General features: G+C 36.6%; 1 protein-coding gene across 15 annotated transcripts in view; it reads right to left on the bottom strand.

The window, feature by feature from the left end:
• The window catches only part of Ptprk (protein tyrosine phosphatase receptor type K), a 547,270-nt gene that overhangs the window by 7,960 nt on the left and 522,114 nt on the right, over positions 1 to 17,196 (bottom strand). For all 15 annotated transcript variants that reach the window (XM_031380660.1, XM_031380676.1, XM_031380659.1 and 12 more), the window contains 8 exons: positions 16,614 to 16,711; positions 15,855 to 15,971; positions 11,494 to 11,648; positions 5,034 to 5,169; positions 4,642 to 4,791; positions 3,638 to 3,811; positions 1,274 to 1,405; positions 980 to 1,105 (listed from right to left, as the gene is read on the bottom strand). In XM_031380660.1, the coding sequence (XP_031236520.1) occupies positions 980 to 1,105; positions 1,274 to 1,405; positions 3,638 to 3,811; positions 4,642 to 4,791; positions 5,034 to 5,169; positions 11,494 to 11,648; positions 15,855 to 15,971; positions 16,614 to 16,711 (1,088 nt within the window). The remainder of the gene's footprint in view (positions 1 to 979; positions 1,106 to 1,273; positions 1,406 to 3,637; positions 3,812 to 4,641; positions 4,792 to 5,033; positions 5,170 to 11,493; positions 11,649 to 15,854; positions 15,972 to 16,613; positions 16,712 to 17,196) is intronic.

Here is a 17,196-nt window from a genome sequence, read left to right as displayed (position 1 = left end):
AAAAAGAAATATGACAGTTCTGACCACATACTTAAAATCATAGAGATAAAGAGAACCAGTATCTTTAAAAACAGGGAAATTTTCTCTTTTAAAAGTGCTGATTAAAGAAGGTTACTATTAAAAAGAAAGAAGGTTTCTATTTTCTTTTAGTTCTGTTTATTATCTGGTTATATGAGCTAAATAGTTTTAGTAGATTTTTTTTTTTTTTTTTTTTTTTTTTTTTTTTGGTCAATTGGTTTTTAAGAAAAGACTCTCAGAGACTCTATTGCACAAAGCATATGACTTGTCAGGAAAACAAAAAATTCCTGTGGGACCCAATTGCCACTCAGCTGCTGGCAAAAAACAAGAGTTAGCAACATTGATTCCTCTTTTAGAGCTGGGCAGAGCCAGATGTTATAGTGTTTAATAAGGTAGAAGTCAGAATATATAGATAGGGCATTGGCTGTGGGAGAGAATCAGCAATAGTTGAGGCTGGCTTCTCCCTAAGGCTCCAGTTTCCCATTGCATATAGGTCCTGAAACAGTGTCCTTTGATACCGGCATGGTGTATCCTGTCCCCTGCTGCTGTCATCCTGATTATTCTTACTTTTCATTGGTATGTTTTTCTGGACTGGATGTCAATACTAACAAAGTGAACCTTCATCCTTGTCCTAAGCCCATGTGTGCTGTGGGGCCAGGCCCAGAGTATCAGGGATGGTCTGAGAAAATACCTGAGTCTAGATTTCCAAGTGGGACATGTGACTATAGTCATTGACAGGAAAACTTAGCTTTCAGCATTTCAGGTTTCCTGTGTCTGGAGCACATATTATCCTGGAACTAAGGCAAAAGGTGAGCAGTGGCTTCGGTTTGGGTTGTGTGGTGCTTATTAATTCTTTTCCTGTTGTTTGGATATAATTACATTCCTACTTGCTCTGTATCAGCTTTCTTAAAATGACCCCAATAAAGACTTACTCTTACAAGTTTAAAAAAAAAAGGCTTACTCTTGTTAGGTTGCATATCCTAAAAATTCGGTTGATCACATCACAGTCCATTGAACAAGACATACATTCCACTTGGATAGGACCATATCGCAGCATTCCTTCTTCTGGCCAGTACTGTGGGCAGCCCTAGATGTGTTTGAAAAGGAAAGATTATAGAGTTTCTTTTTCTTTTATTTATTTTTTTTAAATTTTGAGAGGGGGGTTTAGAGTCCTTATAAAGAGGAAAATGATATTTTATTATTATTATTATTTAGGTTATATCAAAAAGCACAAAATCATTCAATATCTACCAACCTGGGACAAATCCACTTCATTTAACATCACAATGGAGGTACAGCCATAATCATATACTAATCTCCAGAAGTCTTTCACAGTGTTTGGCAGTGGATATTGTGTGACGATGAAAGCTGCCGGTTGCCTATAGCTCTGTGGAAAAATAGGATACAAGAACATAAAATGCAGAGTCAGGAAGGGGAAAGGGAGGAAGACATGACCATATTTTCGTTGTGATTATTTATAAAAGTTTCAAAATATGAATAAAATTCACAGTCAGTTGTACAAACAGATTGAGTGTACTCCATTGTAGGAACAAATAGTGGTAGTAACATTGAATAGGTATAGTACCAGAGTGTTGCCTAAGCCACAGGAAATACTGGTTCCAGGATGCAAATGGTAATATAGGACACACACAGGGGAAGACATGGATGAGCTTCCTGAGGTAGAGACCGGCCAGGATGGTTTCTACGATTCACCTCTTCTTCAATTAAAAAAAAAAAAATCACAGGTACCTCAAAATCATACAGTGATGTAATTTATTTTCTATGGTTGTTAAAGCAATGTTTATCTAGCCTGGGCAATCTGTCAGAGTCATGAGCTAGACTACAATACAAATGTACATATTCATATATATATTCATATATATACATATATTTATGTGATGAATTAAAGCCATACTGGCAAGTCTCAGGGTACATCAATGTTGGAGTTAGTTTCAGTGAGAGCCTGCTTTCAAATTATTAGGCTCTGTAGCACAAAAGAAAGTAAAGAAAATGTGTAAGTTAGTCTTTTCAGTAGACCATAGGATGTTCCACATTGTTATTAGGCTATACATTTATTGACAGTAATTATAGAAAACCCAACAACTACTTGGGTATGGTAGCACATGCTTAGTATCCTAAGCACTGGAGAGGTGGAGGCTGGGAGATCAGCAGTTCGAGCCCATCCTCCATTACACAGAATATTACAGATCTCATGGGTTACATGAGACCTTTAAAAAAAATAGGGGTAGCAACTTAGAAAACCTAATAGTCAGGAGAAAAAGACTCCTTTCCTATATTTTCCTTGCTAGAGTTTCATAGATGCAAATGAAACAGGAATGAAAATAACAAACTGCCGTAAAGGATTCTGAATCCTGATAGCTTTCTAGCTTCTTCCTGAGATAACCAAAGCAAGATGGTTAATGAGCGAATTGGAAACCCTTTCCTGTTGTTCTGCTTATGGGCAACTGTCACCTTGGATGCATGTGGGAAGACCTGCAGGTATAAGCATGGGGCAAGTCACAATAATCCTTTCTTGATGGTAGGTTTGTTAATAAGATATTGCTCATGTCTTCTGTAGTTATTTCTAAATAATCTCAGCTAATAATAAAATTATTTAAATTACTGGAACAATGAGCATCACAGATAACTATTTCCAGGTTAAAAAATCCACAATTGAGTTTGAAAGACTGAATTTAGAAATTTGGAAAAAGCATGTTAATGGAAATGCGTTAATGCATTAATGTATAACCTTTACTTAAAGAAGGCATAGGAAGTCTCTGTCATAAGCCAGGAAGGTGGACTGGTCAGTTCCAGGAACAGGATAGCGGTCAGCTATTAAGAAGATAACATTGCCCAGAATAAGGAACAGGACACCGGTCAGTCATTAAGAAGATAGCGTTGATCAAACCACATTCCTCTAGACAATGAGTGAGCAGAATGACTTCCTTGTGACCTGACTCAGCTAGGTGGTGGGTTCCTTTGGAATTTTCCACTGTTCTCTTGTTATGTTTCCCTGGTAACCCTTTCACCCCCCTAGTTTGTGGTTTTTCCTTTAAATACCCCTTACTCCTTGTGCTCGTGGTCGAACCCCTCTGGCCTGCCAGGCTACGAGTTCGACCCCAGATCTGGAATAAACCTCATGTGATTGCAGCAAGATCGGCCTCTCGTGAGTTACTGGGTGGTCGTGTTATCCCGAGACTTGAGTGAGGGTCTCCCCAGCTATGGGGGTCTTTCAAGTTAAGATGTGGCATTCTGTAATTTTCAAATGTGTTCCTACTGTTAAAAAAAATAAGATGCCAATTTTTCTTAAATCAATTTAGATAAAATTAAATGAAATCTTAAAACAATTAAGATGAAATATATAACTTGTGATTTTTTTCTATATGGATACTATAAATATCAATATAAATCTACAATAAACCTATATATGTTATAGTTGCTAAGAATCTCTGTGGGTATAGCCTAAAATCCTTTTCCAAACAATTTGCATTTCATTGACAGTTTTCAGTTATCTAGTCCATTTTATAACTCTAAATTAAAAAAAAAAAGTAGCCTGTATTCAGTTGAGTTTTGTAGATTTTAAGGGCATTTCTCACTAAAAAAAGAGTCAGTCTCTTACATCCATAAGAGCAGCATTGATGTAGTTACTACTCTCCCCATCAACTGTAATTAAAAAAGGCAGACATCTGTCAGGTGGGAGCATGTCCATGAAACGGTTCTTGTCATGGTTCCTTGGCAGGCATGCTATGCTGCAGTCTTCAGCTTGTAGTCGAGGGGTGACTGAATTCAGAGTCTAAAGAGGAAAGGGAACTCAGGTTAGAAGGTAGTGACCTATTTAACCACAGAACACAAATCCATCAAGTGGTTGGGAAGCCCAGTGCTAGGTGAAGGACTTGGCAATTGAAGGCAAAGGCAGTTGCCTCTGTGACAGGCTGATATACTCTTTAGTTAAGCTAATGAAGCTTGTGAAGTTAGGCAGTCAGCAGAGACATTTTATTCAAGTCTCTCTTCATAAGGATGGAATAGCAAAACAACACAGATACCCATAAAACTCACTGCCCAGTCAAAGAAAATGCATAGTAATCCATGATGGTAATGATGACTTTCAAAGGGAAAGCTACCATTTGCAATTACATTTTGTCATGTTAGAACACTACACCAAGAATATAAATAGCAGTTTCCTGGAGCTCCATGTGAACTCATTTTCTTCCATACTGAGGGAGTGAGCATATTGGAGCTAACAATGTTTAGTAAAAATCCCCAATATTATTATTTGATACTGATTACACATTGAACATGCCAATGAAGGTCAAAATTGTGAGACTGTATTTGGGGAAAAAAGAAGTTATAAACACACAAATCATAACCAGATTTGACTGCTATAGTATCTTTTTCTCATACTCTTTTCAGAATATGAACTCATTTTGTCCTTCAGGATATAGCAGATATCATTGCATTAAAAAAATGAATTTGTAATGTATATAATGAAAGACCCAAGTTTTATATTATAGTTTCAGATGAGTCAAAGGTTATACATTTGACTTGAAAGACCTTTTCTAAGAGTTATTAGTGCCCAGGACAAATTGGAAAGACTTTCATAGAAACCTTAGAAATAGTCTGCACCTGAAATTCATCTTTGAGATGAGAGGAGTTAGTCTGAGAGTCTATTCGAATCATATCAAAATATGCAGCTTTAAATTCACACACAGGGATGGCAGTTTCTCCACATAAGCAGGCTTCTAAAATGGCATCATGAATAAAAATGTACTGTTCCTATCAAAAGGAAAGAGAGACAATTTCATGTTAGTTTAATAAAGTTTAGTTTAGAAAAGACAGAGAATATACTGAATGGAACTATTAAATTAAGATACTAAAGTTTTTCTATATGATTTAATGTGTTAAGGTCGATTATATGTTAAAAACATGTCCCATTTGGTAGATGGTAGAAACAACAGTGAAAACAAAACAAAACAAAACAAAACAAGAAAAACTTGATTAAGGGCAAGTCATTTTACCTCTGTCTGGACCATATTAATGCGGCGAGATCGTAAGGCTTTCACACAGTTGTAGATGTCAACCACACCCTCTCTTTCAGCCATGTCCAGCATGATGTCGATAACAATGTAACAGCCCGTGCGCCCAGCACCAGCACTGAGAAATGGAAAGAAGCATGAGAGTATGTTTGTCTTTACAAGGTTGAGGCTCTACTGGGTTTTGAGCTACACATCATCAAAATGACTTAATGAAATGCAAACATGTAGTTCTATATGCCACAGGAAAACATACTAATGCACAAACAACTTCATACACAGTGTCTGGTTTCATGTGTAATTAATTATATTGGAACAAGCATTGCAAACTATTTTCACATTGCACATAATGTTTGCATATTGTTCAAGTTCCACAACTTAATCACAAATACTTTGCTTCTTGTGAATTTAAATGTTATAATTTTATAATATTTTATAATTTCACACTCATGGGATTCAAACAGTGGTGGCTACAAGCTAGCTACAAAATCTAACTCCATATTGAGTTTTGAAACTGCCTGCAGTTTCACAAGCTGGGTTCTTTCAGGAGAAGGAACACAAGGACCTGAAATAAAGGGTTAGAATTGCAAGAAAAATAACAAAACCAACCCAAGTATTCTGATCAAGGTTCCAACTTTACTTAGAGAGGTCAGGATTTTTATAGTCACAGGAAAACCAAAAGCAAATCTCTAGGTTCCAAGATGTTTGCATAACATAAACACTGTAGTTTGGGTCAGGCGCCAAAGTCCCCAGCAACTCAGAAGTCTTCAGGCAGTGGGGGTGGGCCGGTGGGCCGTTTTCCTATCTCTGTGGGTGGATTTCCAGGCTGCTACTTCAAAGGAGAACTGGCAGTCTGTAGAGAGCTTTTGTTTAGCTCCCCAGGTAGGCTAGTAGCTTCCAAGCTGAGACTGTCAGAATGTCAGAATGTGAGGATGGCTGGGCTGAAGCAGGAGGTAACAGAATTTCCTTCATATACCTATCTTCAGCTGTCCAACAGTAGGAGAACTCTCCTAGCTCAGTAAGGCTCATGGAAACACCAAGGCCATTGATCCCAAAATTTTTCAGTGGGACATATGGGGAGCCATAGTTCACAGGAAATACCAAAGGAGAAGAAGGTTGGTTAAGAGAATCACACTGCCAGAAAAGAAGAGCCCCCTTTGTTCTTCTCCAAAAAGAGAATATTTGCTCTTCATCAGAGGGCCCTGTGAAGTACAGAGTATGTATAACCACTCATATCACAGTGAAGGTTACTCCTCTAAAAATTGTATTCTAGCCTTCTGTTTTCCATCTGTGCCCAAAGCTGATCCTATGCCACTGTGCTCCACACACAAATAGTGCCAGAAGAGAGCTGGTCTCCCAGGAGTGCCAACACACCCATAAGTATAGGTAAGACGACCACTTCTGCTCAAATTCCTGGCCCAAGGGGGACCCAACCAGAGCCATCAGGACACAACACACCCATAAGTATAGGTAAGACGACCACTTCTGCTCAAATTCCTGGCCCAAGGGGGACCCACCCAGAGGTCACAGGACCCAACACACCCATAAGTATAGGTAAGACGACCACTTCTGCTGAAATTCCTGGCCCAAGGGGGACCCACCCAGAGGTCACAGGACACAGAAACCAAGGAACAGCCAAGGACAGGATCTTTCTGGTTTCTGTCTGCACCATAAAGCTGACCCTGTACCACAGCTATCCATACCTAAACTCCTCCTGTAGTGAACTGGTCTCCTAGGAGGACTGACACACAGGCTTGCAGGATGGACAAGCCACAGTCAGAGACAGCAAGATGAGCTAACACCAGAGACAACCAGATGGCAAGAGGCAAGGGCAAGAACATAAGCAACAGAAACCAAGGCTACTTGGCATCATCAGAACCCAGTTCTCCCACCACAGTGAGCCCTGGATACCCCAATACACCAAAAAAGCAAGACTCTGATTTAAAATCACATCTCATGATGATGATAGAGGACTTCCAAGTAGGACATGAAAATCTCCCTTAAAGAAATACAGGAGAACACAGGTAAACAGGTAAAAGACCTTAAAGAGGAAGCACAGAAATCCCTTAAAGAATTGCAGGAAAACACAACCAAACAGGTGAAAGAATTGAACAAAATCATCCAGTATCTAAAAATGGAAATAGAAATGGAAAAAGAAATCACAAAGGGAGACAATCCTAGAATTAGGAAAGAGATCATGAGTCATAGATGCAAGCATCACCAAGAGAACACAAGAGATAGAAGAGAGAATCTCAGGGAGAGAAGACACCATAGAAAACATTGACACAACAGTCAAAGAAAATGCAAAAAGCTCCTAAGGCAAACCATCCAGGAAATCTAGGATGCAATGAGAAGGTCAAACCTAAGGATAATAGGTATAGAAGAGAGTGAGGATTCCCACCTTAAAGGACCAGTAAATATCAACAAAATTGTAGAAGAAAACTTCCCTAACCTACAGAAAGAGGTGCCCCATAAATATACAAGAGGCCTATAGAACTCCAAATAGATTGGACCAGAAGAGAAATTCCTCCATCATATAATAGCCAAAACACCAAATGCAGTAAACAAGGGAAGAATATTAAAAACAGTAAGGGAAAAAATGTCAAGTAATATATAAAGGCAGACTTATCAGAATTACACCAGACTTCTCACAAGAGACTATGAGAGCTAGAAGATCCTGGGCAAATGTTATACAGACCATAAAAGAACACAAATGCCAGCCCAGGCTATTATACCCAGCAAAATTCTCAATTAGCATAGGTGGAGAAGCCACGCTATTCCATGACAAAAATAAATTTACACAATATCTTTCCTCAGAGCCAGCCCTACAAAAGATAATAGATGAAAAACTCTAACACAAGGAGGGAAACTACACCCTAGAAAAAGCGAGAAATTAATCTTCTTTCAACAAACCCAAAAGGAGATAGCCACACAAACATAAAAATAACATCAAAAATAACAGGAGGCAACAGTAACTATTTCTTAATATCTCAACATCAATGGACTCAATTCCACAATAAAAAGACAAAAACTAAGAGACTGTATACATAAACAGGTACCCAACATGTTGCTGCATACAGGAAACACACCTTAGTGTCAAAAACAGACACTACCTCAGAGTAAAGGCTGGAAAACAATTTTCCAAGCAAATGGTCCAAAGAAACAAGCTGAAATAGCCATTCTAATGTTGGATAAATCAACTTTCAACTAAAAGTTATTAAAAAGGATAAGGAAGGACACTTCATACTCATCAAAGGGAAAATCTATGAAGAAGAACTCTCAATTTTGAACATCTATGCTTCAAATGCAAGGGTACCTACATTTTTAAAAGAAACTCTAGTAAAGCTCAAAGCCCACATTGTACCTCACACAATAATAGTGGGAGATTTCAACACCCCACTCTCATCAATGGACAGATCATGGAAACCCAAACTAAACAGAGACATAGTGAAACTATCATAAGTTGTAGACCAAATGGATTTAACAGATATCTATAGAACATTTCTTCCGAAAACAAAAGAATATACCTTCTTTACAGAATCTCATGGTACTATCTCCAAAATTGATCATATCAATCAGTCACAAAGCAGGCTTCAACAGATACAAGTTTGAAATAATCCCATGCATTCTATCAGGTCATCATGGACTGGTCTTCAATAGCAACAAAAACAACAGAAAGCCCACATATACATGGAAGCTGAACAATGCCCTACTCAATGACAACTTGGTCAAGGAAGAAATAAAGAAATTAAAGACTTTTTAGAATTCTATGAAAATGAATGCACAGCATACCTAAACTTATGGGACACAATGAAAGCAGTGCTAAGAGGAAAACTCAGCTCTGAAAGTGCAGAGAGCATACCCTACTGGAAAGCTAGTGTATGAAACAGCACATCTGAAAGCTCTAGAACAAAAAGAAGCAAATACACCCAAGAGGCAAATATATCCAAGATGACAGGAAATAATCGAACTCAGGGCTGAAATCAATCAAGTAGAAACAAAAAGAACTATACAAAGAATCAACAAAACCAGGAGCTGGTTCTTTGAGAAAATCAACAAGATAGATAAACCCTTAGCCCGACTGTCAGAGACAGCATCCAAATTATCAAAATCAGAAATCAAAAAGGAGATATAACAACAGAAACCGAGGAAATTAAAAATATCATCTGATCCTACTGCAAAAGCATATATTCAACAAAACTGGAAAAATCTGAATGAAATGGACAATTTTCTAGACAGATACCAAATATTAAAGTTAAATCAGGATCAGATAAACCATCTAAACAGTCCCATAACTCCTAAAGAAACAGAAGCAGTCATTAAAAGTCTCAAACAAAAAAAGCCCAGGACCAGATGTGTTTAGTGGAGAATTCTATCAGACCTTCAAAGAAGACCTAATACCAATACTCTTCAAACTATTCCACAAAATAGAAACAGAAGGAACACTACCCATTCATCCTATGAATCCACAGTTATGCTGAGTATTCTCCCTTGGAGACATAACAGTTTCTGTCTAATGAGGAACTTGTCACAATTTCCTTGCATAGAGAACTTCATAAGAGAATTTTTTCTAGTTCTATCATGTTTAATGTTCCAAACAGATTTTAAAAACTGGTTGAGTGCATATTACTTTAACTTCAGAAGATGCCATGTATATTTAAGAGGCATTTAACTATTATAAATTATTTTGATGACTTAAAAAATGACAATACTGAGTTGTAAACTTTAAAATACATTTCATTATTTTAATAAAAAATATAATTTAATGGATACTTACATATAGATTATGTGAATGTGATTTAAGGAAAATATTGTAGTCTACATACTCCCTTTAATGTTTTCACTTGAATGAATGTTTGGACTGTATGTATATATGTTTACCATGCATGGGCCTGGTGCCTTAGGACACCAGAAGTGGACACTGGACTCCTGAGCCTGGAGTTGCAGTGAGCTGCCATGTGGATTCTGAATGTTGAACTGGAATCCTCTGCAAGAGCAGCCAGTGCTCCTAACTACTGAGACAACTCTTTAACCTAATAGCCACTCTTTTGTTTCATTTATAAAGCAGCATCTTACCATGCTTTGGTTATTTTATCCTTTGTAAGAATCTACAGTTTCACAGGCAATAAGGTAGGTACCACAATTGTGGGGCAGTGACAGGTAGGGGAGAGTGGTGAGGGATCCTCTTTCTAGCCAGTTTTCCCTTTTCCAATCATGCAGAGATGAGCATGTAAATAGGAATAGGGCACTTCTATTTCTGGGGATAGAATTCTTGTGTATCCATCAAGCAAGCAATTCAGGAGAATACATAAAGCCCCGATGAATCAAAAAGTTTCTGCATTAAACACATAGTTAACCTCATTTTCTAAACGGTTACTTGGGCTAATGGCATTATTTCTTTGCTGTGCAAGGACAGTCACCGGTCTTACACTTGCTATTCTCTTAGAATGTTAGCCAAAGATATGTTCTGTATCACTATTTCTTTTCCTTATACCTTCTTCTTTATCACTGTTCCCAGTGTCTGTGACAGGTAAGTAATTGAGGAGAGTACATCTGGAGGACTGAAATGACATTTTTTTCCCTTTAATATGTCTCCAGTGTCTGATCATTATGGGATGCTTCTCTTACCTTTGTTTCATTGTCTTTTACTTTTTTTTAATTAAAGGGCATTGAAATTCTGAATGGGTTGGATTTCACAGAAAGAGAGAAAGATGCTGAAGTTCTCTGTATGAAATAGCTGAAAAGGAGTGCTACCTGAGACTGGTGTGCATCCTTCAGAACAGCTTTTTAGAAGCTGTACTTGTTTTTCTGGGTCTGTTTCAAAATGATCTTTGTCATTCACTTTTAGTGTCTCAGGTTGCTTTTTTTTTTCTACATAAGTTTTTAATTGGAAGAAATCTGGATGTAATATTCAGGTTTTAGCATATATTTGCAGACTTATATCAATGTGGTTTTTAAGGTCCTCTGATGGATAATGTTTTAAAAAAGAAAAAGTTATGCACCAGTTTCATATCTCCAATTCTTGCAATTTAGGCCCTTTAGTAATGGCACATGTTTCAAATTTAGCTTTAAAAGCTGGGATTCCAGCAGAGACTAAGTGGATTGGCAAAAAAAAAAAAAAAAAAAAAAAAGGAAAGAAAAAGAAAAAGAATAAAAGAATTAACTTACCATTCTATACAGTATGGGATTTTCAAAAATGCTAAACCCTCCCAACGTGTGTGTTGCCACTGAAAGGCACTTTCTAAGCTTGTTCTCGCAGGTAACACACACTAGGGTGAACATGTGGAGTTTCTACATTCTTAGCTTATACGCTACACATGGCTAATTTTACTTCTGTTCTACATCATCTGTTGTACAGGCAAGTACAAAACTTGTGAGTGACATTTAGCTTTTGTACTTTTAAGTCCTGTTTGGATGCTCATTTAAAGTTGGGAACATTACTCACCTGCAGTGTACAACAATGGGCCCAGCGCTGGGAGGGTTAGACAGCTTGACTCTCCGGATAAATGACAGGAGCCCTGTGGCGTGGTATGGAACACCATGGTCAGGCCAGCCAGTGAAGTGGAACTGTTTGACTTCACGAATTTCGTTATAGCCCCTCTGTACAAAGATAAAAAACAGTGCTTTAGAAACGATCCATAGAAAATCACCAAATACACAATGGTTACTAGATTTGAGTGGCCATGAAAACAATTAATATTTACTGATTTTATTTTAAGGATACTGATCTAACACAGCCTGAAAACTTAGCCTTTATTGAGAAAAAGTTAGGATATTTTATTTACTTTAAAAAGTTTCTTTATGAAAGAAAGTTAGTTTTGTTTGGTTCTTGGGGTAATTTTGATTTGCCTTTGATAACTTGCTTCTTACCAGGAGTGACATCACATGAAATGATTGGGGGAGGAGGATAAGAAAAAAAATGGGAAAGCCTTCCTGACCTGGTATACTGAGTTTCAAGTAGAGACTTCAAAACCTCGCTTATCCATGTTGAGAATGGTTTTGAAGCCTAGTATGTAGGGACTGCCAGCACACTGCTACACTAGACTGGTTCGAGAAAATATGCAGGCAGCTCAACTGTTCTCTGGGCAAACGATGTTTCTCAGCTCTGCGAAGTTATATGGCTCACAGAGTTTTATCTAGAGTAACAGCACAGTGAAGGGAGTGACCCGTCTACTACCCTTCTCTGTTCTACCAGGTTAATCTAAGAGAACCTTGTAAAGGGCCAACAAGCCCTCTCCTGTTTCATAAGCAAATCCTTAGTTCGAGGAAGCATTGGCACTGTAAATATAACATTGAAAAATTTATGCTGAAGGATCTGTATTTGTATAAACAAAAAAGTCTATATCAATCTAACTTTACTGTGAGCTACTGGTGAGGATATTAATCTTACTTAGTCAATCAGAAAAAGCAAAAACAGGAACTACAGAAATCAATTTAAGAATGGCAGTTTATCTTCAGAGTCTGCCTTACAGAAACCAGTGCTATCAAAATCGCAGAAGCTAGTGATTGTGTGCTATAATTCCTATTAATATTAATTCCTAGCACAGTATGTTACATGAAAAGGTCTCTATGAACAACTTTAACATTCCCATCTTAAAACTCATCCTGAAATCTCAAAAATGGGAAAAAAAATCACATTTTTTTTTTTTTTTTTTTTTTTTTTTGCTATATTCACAATCCTCTATACTAACTACTTTGGCAGAGTGGTTTCATGGGCTGTTCTGGCTCTATGTCACTCCTGTGACATGTGCAAGGCTGCCTTGTAAAACCTGATTGTCCCATCTGGCAGTATACATCCTCCCAGGAGTCTTTTATCTAAAAAATTTGTTGTGTAGCTTAGGAAGTAGTTCAGTGGTAGAACTTTAATGTGGACAAGGCCATGTGATCAATCCCAAGGAGTAATTAATTAATTAATAAAATTAAGACTAATGGCCAGATATGTGCTCTCCTTCCAAAAGCACTGCCTTTAGTTTAGATAATAAGAAAAAAGACTTCAGTAGCATTCTGTATAGAATTAGGCTAAACCAGTGTGATGACATTAATCTCATGTAACCCATAGACTTAGACATAGGTGTTTGATCATTTACATGTTATTTTAAGGTGTTTGCTATATTTTACTGTTTCCTCTATTTAGAAACATGTGTTGCTACATACAGTCAAAGACAGTGTAGAATGTTCTATCATTATGGAAGCCCTTTTCGTATATTTTCTATAGATTATTAATAAAGAAAATGTGAATTTTTTGTTGATTTAGTAACTTAAGTAAATATTATTATTTTTTTTAAAAAAATAGTACCATAGTTTTCATGATAGAAAAGCTTCTATTAAAAATAATTTTGGTTTTAAAAACAGCTCTAGAACTGTGGATGGAGAAACAGTTGAGCAGTTAAGAGCTCTGGTTTTACTTCTAGAGAACCTGAGTGTGCGTTCCAGCACCCACATGTCAGCCCTGATTATCTGTAATTCCATTTCCAGGTCATCCATGGCCTCTTCTGGCCCCTATTGGGCACACTAAGCATGCCTGTGGTACACAGGGATGCATGAAAGCAAAATATTCATATACATAAATATGATAAAAAGAAAATTATAACATTTTTATACAAAATTTATTTGCTAAAATTTTCAAAATTATTGAATGCTAGTTCAAATGTCTATCCACCTTACTTTACTAATAATACAGTGTCAAGAGCCTCAATATTAGTTTATTAGAATAAACATTGTCTTTTCCACTCCATGCATGCAATAGTTATTGGGAGGTCACTTTTTCATTCAGAAAGTCTCCTTATTTTTGCTAAAGCACCATACAAATGTCTTTAATTACAATGCATTAAATCCATGAACCAATTAATGAATCACATAACTTCACTCCTATACTCCATGTCTCCCATTAATTTAAATGTCTTCATGCTCTTAGAAAAATATAATAGTTCAGGCATTTTCTTACTTCACAACTAGATTCAGTATTTCTTAAAATCTTTCATATTTTTGAGTGAAATCGATCATCTTTGTATGTTTATGAAATGAGATGGAGGGAGTGAGAACAATTTTAATTTAGCTTTGCTATCAGCATCATGTGAGCTTTTCAAATACATTTTGTTGACTTTAATGGTTTCGCTGGCGAAACTCATTCTTTAAAAGAAATTCTCAGTTACAAAACCATATTTCCATTTCAATGGTAAATTGAACAATCACCCCCAATAAACATATGCACGTCATCTATTTACTCTTCTCTCTGAGTCAGTTTCTGAGAAATAAAATTTGCTCGACAATTGGTGTGTCTGGACCAAAATCTATTTCTCTATGTCAAAGTTTATGCATGATTTTTAAAGTAACTTTTCTAATAGCAAATGTAATTCTAGTTATAAACTTTCCATGCTTTCTAATATAGTATTCTTTGTACAATATTTGGAAATTTGTCACTGTGCTTCCCTTAATGACTTAGGTATTTTATTGATCTTTTCAAGCAACCAGGCTTTAATGATATTTTTTCCTGTTGGTGTTCCACCTTAATATATAACTTTCCATTTTTTTTATTTTCAAATACATTTTTTGACTTTAATGGTCTTCCTGACTAAAAGAATGGCCAAACCCATTCTTTAAAAGAAATTCTCAGCTACAAAATTCTGTGTGTTCCCAGTGGTTTGACTATTTCTCTGCCATGTCATGCTTCCAGTTATCTAGAATTTTTCAACAATATAAATTAGATGGGGTTTCTCGGTGTAGTCCTGGCTGTCCTGGAACTCACTCTGTAGACCAGGCTGGCCTCGAACTCAGAAATCTGCCTGCCTCTGCCTCCCAAGTGCTGGGATTAAAGGCATGCGCCACCACCACTCGGCTTCCATGCTCATCTCTTAAGAGTGTGCACCCTTTTGCTTCTTTAGCTCACTTCCTTAAACTCAGTGGGTCACAACATGACCAAAAATTATATGAGTATAGGAAGAGAGTTGAGAAAGGTGAGAGGTGAGAGCAATTAGAATGCATTTTAACAATGAAAATACCAAGAAAAAATTAATTAATGAAATAAAAACAAAGCAACAAAATGGTATATCCCAAGCTTTAAAGCCTCCAGTAACCTTACTCAAAATCACTGCTTGGCTTTGAGGCTTCAGTGTCTCCTTCTGGGATTCCTTTATCCTGCTTCTTTCCTTTTCCCGAGGAAGCCATATCTGAAATCTGATCCATGAATCTCAGAAGAGAAACTGTATGCCTTAGGGCTCCAGCAAGACTCATCTCTTTCAGGAACACCTTCCTCTGACATACCCTTGCACCTCACTTCCTTCAGGTCTATATGTCATTTAAAATATGTTCTTCCCTTTAACCCTTAAATTTTGTGAAACATTTCCTCTTGTATTTCAGTAATATTTCCTGTTCCAGTTTCCAAAGGGTATTCTATCACCATGCTCTGCTGCTATATAATCTCTTGTTTATAGTTATTATCAATATCCTTGCAGCTGAGGACTCCTCCAAGGAGAGCAGGGATTTTAATATATGTCCCAAGCCTTATCTCTCAAATAAGAATTTATAGATTGCTAGGTTTAGTGACCCACACGTTTAATTCCAGAACTTTGGAGGCAGAGGCAGGTGGATTTCTGTGTGCTCGAGGCCAGCTACGTCTACAGAGTGAGCTCAAGGATAGCCAAAACTACACTACACATTGAGACCCTGTCTCAAAACAAACAAAAACAAGTAAATTTTTAGATTAATGAATAGATAAGTACATAGATTTCATAGTAATCAAAACAAAACCTGGCAATGATTTCTGAAAGTTTCAATATTCATATTTTCAATAAAAGTTTGAATGCTTACCCTTTCCAAGGTGAATGTCCTAACTACATATTCAGCAAGTGGTTCCATTTCTATGCAGGTAACTTTGAAGTCACCATAAACCTCAGTATCATCAGGCCAATATTTATAGCATTTCACCTAGTGATGAGAAGAATACATAGCTACAGATTTATCTGAATACAGACTTGGGAGTCAAGACAACTTCATTCCAATGAATAATTTAGTCTACAATTCAAACACAGCTGAGAAAATGTTACACAAGAAACAGACTGAGCACTTTCAAAAAAAAATGTTGTCTAATAGTTCAGTTACATTTCAGTATAAAATTCAAGTTTATCTTAGTATCCTCCAAGTGTTCCCTCATATGTGGTCCAATTCCAAGTAGCCTGCCCTGCACACATGCATACACAAGCAATAGTACGTGGACTCTTTGGGTTGCATACATGTGTAACAATCATAAATAAAGAGGAGATTATGAATTTGGGGGCATGTTCCAAATTTGGGGAAGAATTGGAGAAAAGAGGGAAGCAGTCATGTATAAAGGTCTCAGAAATTATTCTTAAATATTAAAGATTATCTTATTATTCAATGAAAAATCAAATAATTTTCAGTCATTGAAAGTTCAGTTAAGATCATTCAATCAAAATGCTCTGTCTATGAAATATTCTAAAAACTAATGGATGATCTCTAAATCAGTTGATTATTGTTTTCAAGAATACTCATATAAATAAATAAATAAATAAATAAATAAATAAATAAATAAATAAAGTTTTCTCTTACCCGGCCAACTTCGACTAAATTAGTGACCATCACAATACAGGCTGACTGCTCTTGCCACACCATCCTCCAAAAATCATATACAGTTTCATGAACTGGGCCTATAAACAAATTATTTTTCATCCTATGTTATCAGAGACATTTTATAGGTAATAAAAAGTTTGAAATACATAAAAAGTAGTGTTCATGAGACAAGCGTAAAAAGATAAAACTGTCTTTATACTACCACTAGAACCACTTCATTTCAGTTTGTATTGAAATATATGCTACACAAAAAACATAGACATGTACCAATTTTTTCTTCAGTTTGTCTTCTAGAAGTAGCAGTTCATAAGATGATATCATACTTTCTAAGGTATTTATCTCTGTCACTATGATACTCTACTGTACTTCTATGTATATGTGGAAAACAGAACTCTCAGGCCACTGTGAGAAGACATTGCCAATTAACCAAATGTCTATCATTTATGAATAGTACACGATAAAAATTAAATGAAATAATGTCCTTATATCTTCTTCTCTTCCTCTTCCTCCTCTTTCTTCTTCTTCTTCTTCTTCTTCTTCTTCTTCTTCTTCTTCTTCTTCT

This window comes from Mastomys coucha, unplaced genomic scaffold (genome assembly GCF_008632895.1).
Source record: "Mastomys coucha isolate ucsf_1 unplaced genomic scaffold, UCSF_Mcou_1 pScaffold2, whole genome shotgun sequence".
NCBI classification, from domain to species: domain Eukaryota; kingdom Metazoa; phylum Chordata; class Mammalia; order Rodentia; family Muridae; genus Mastomys; species Mastomys coucha.
The sequence above is the reverse complement of the archived record's forward strand: the minus strand, read 5'-3'. Positions and strand labels throughout refer to the sequence as shown.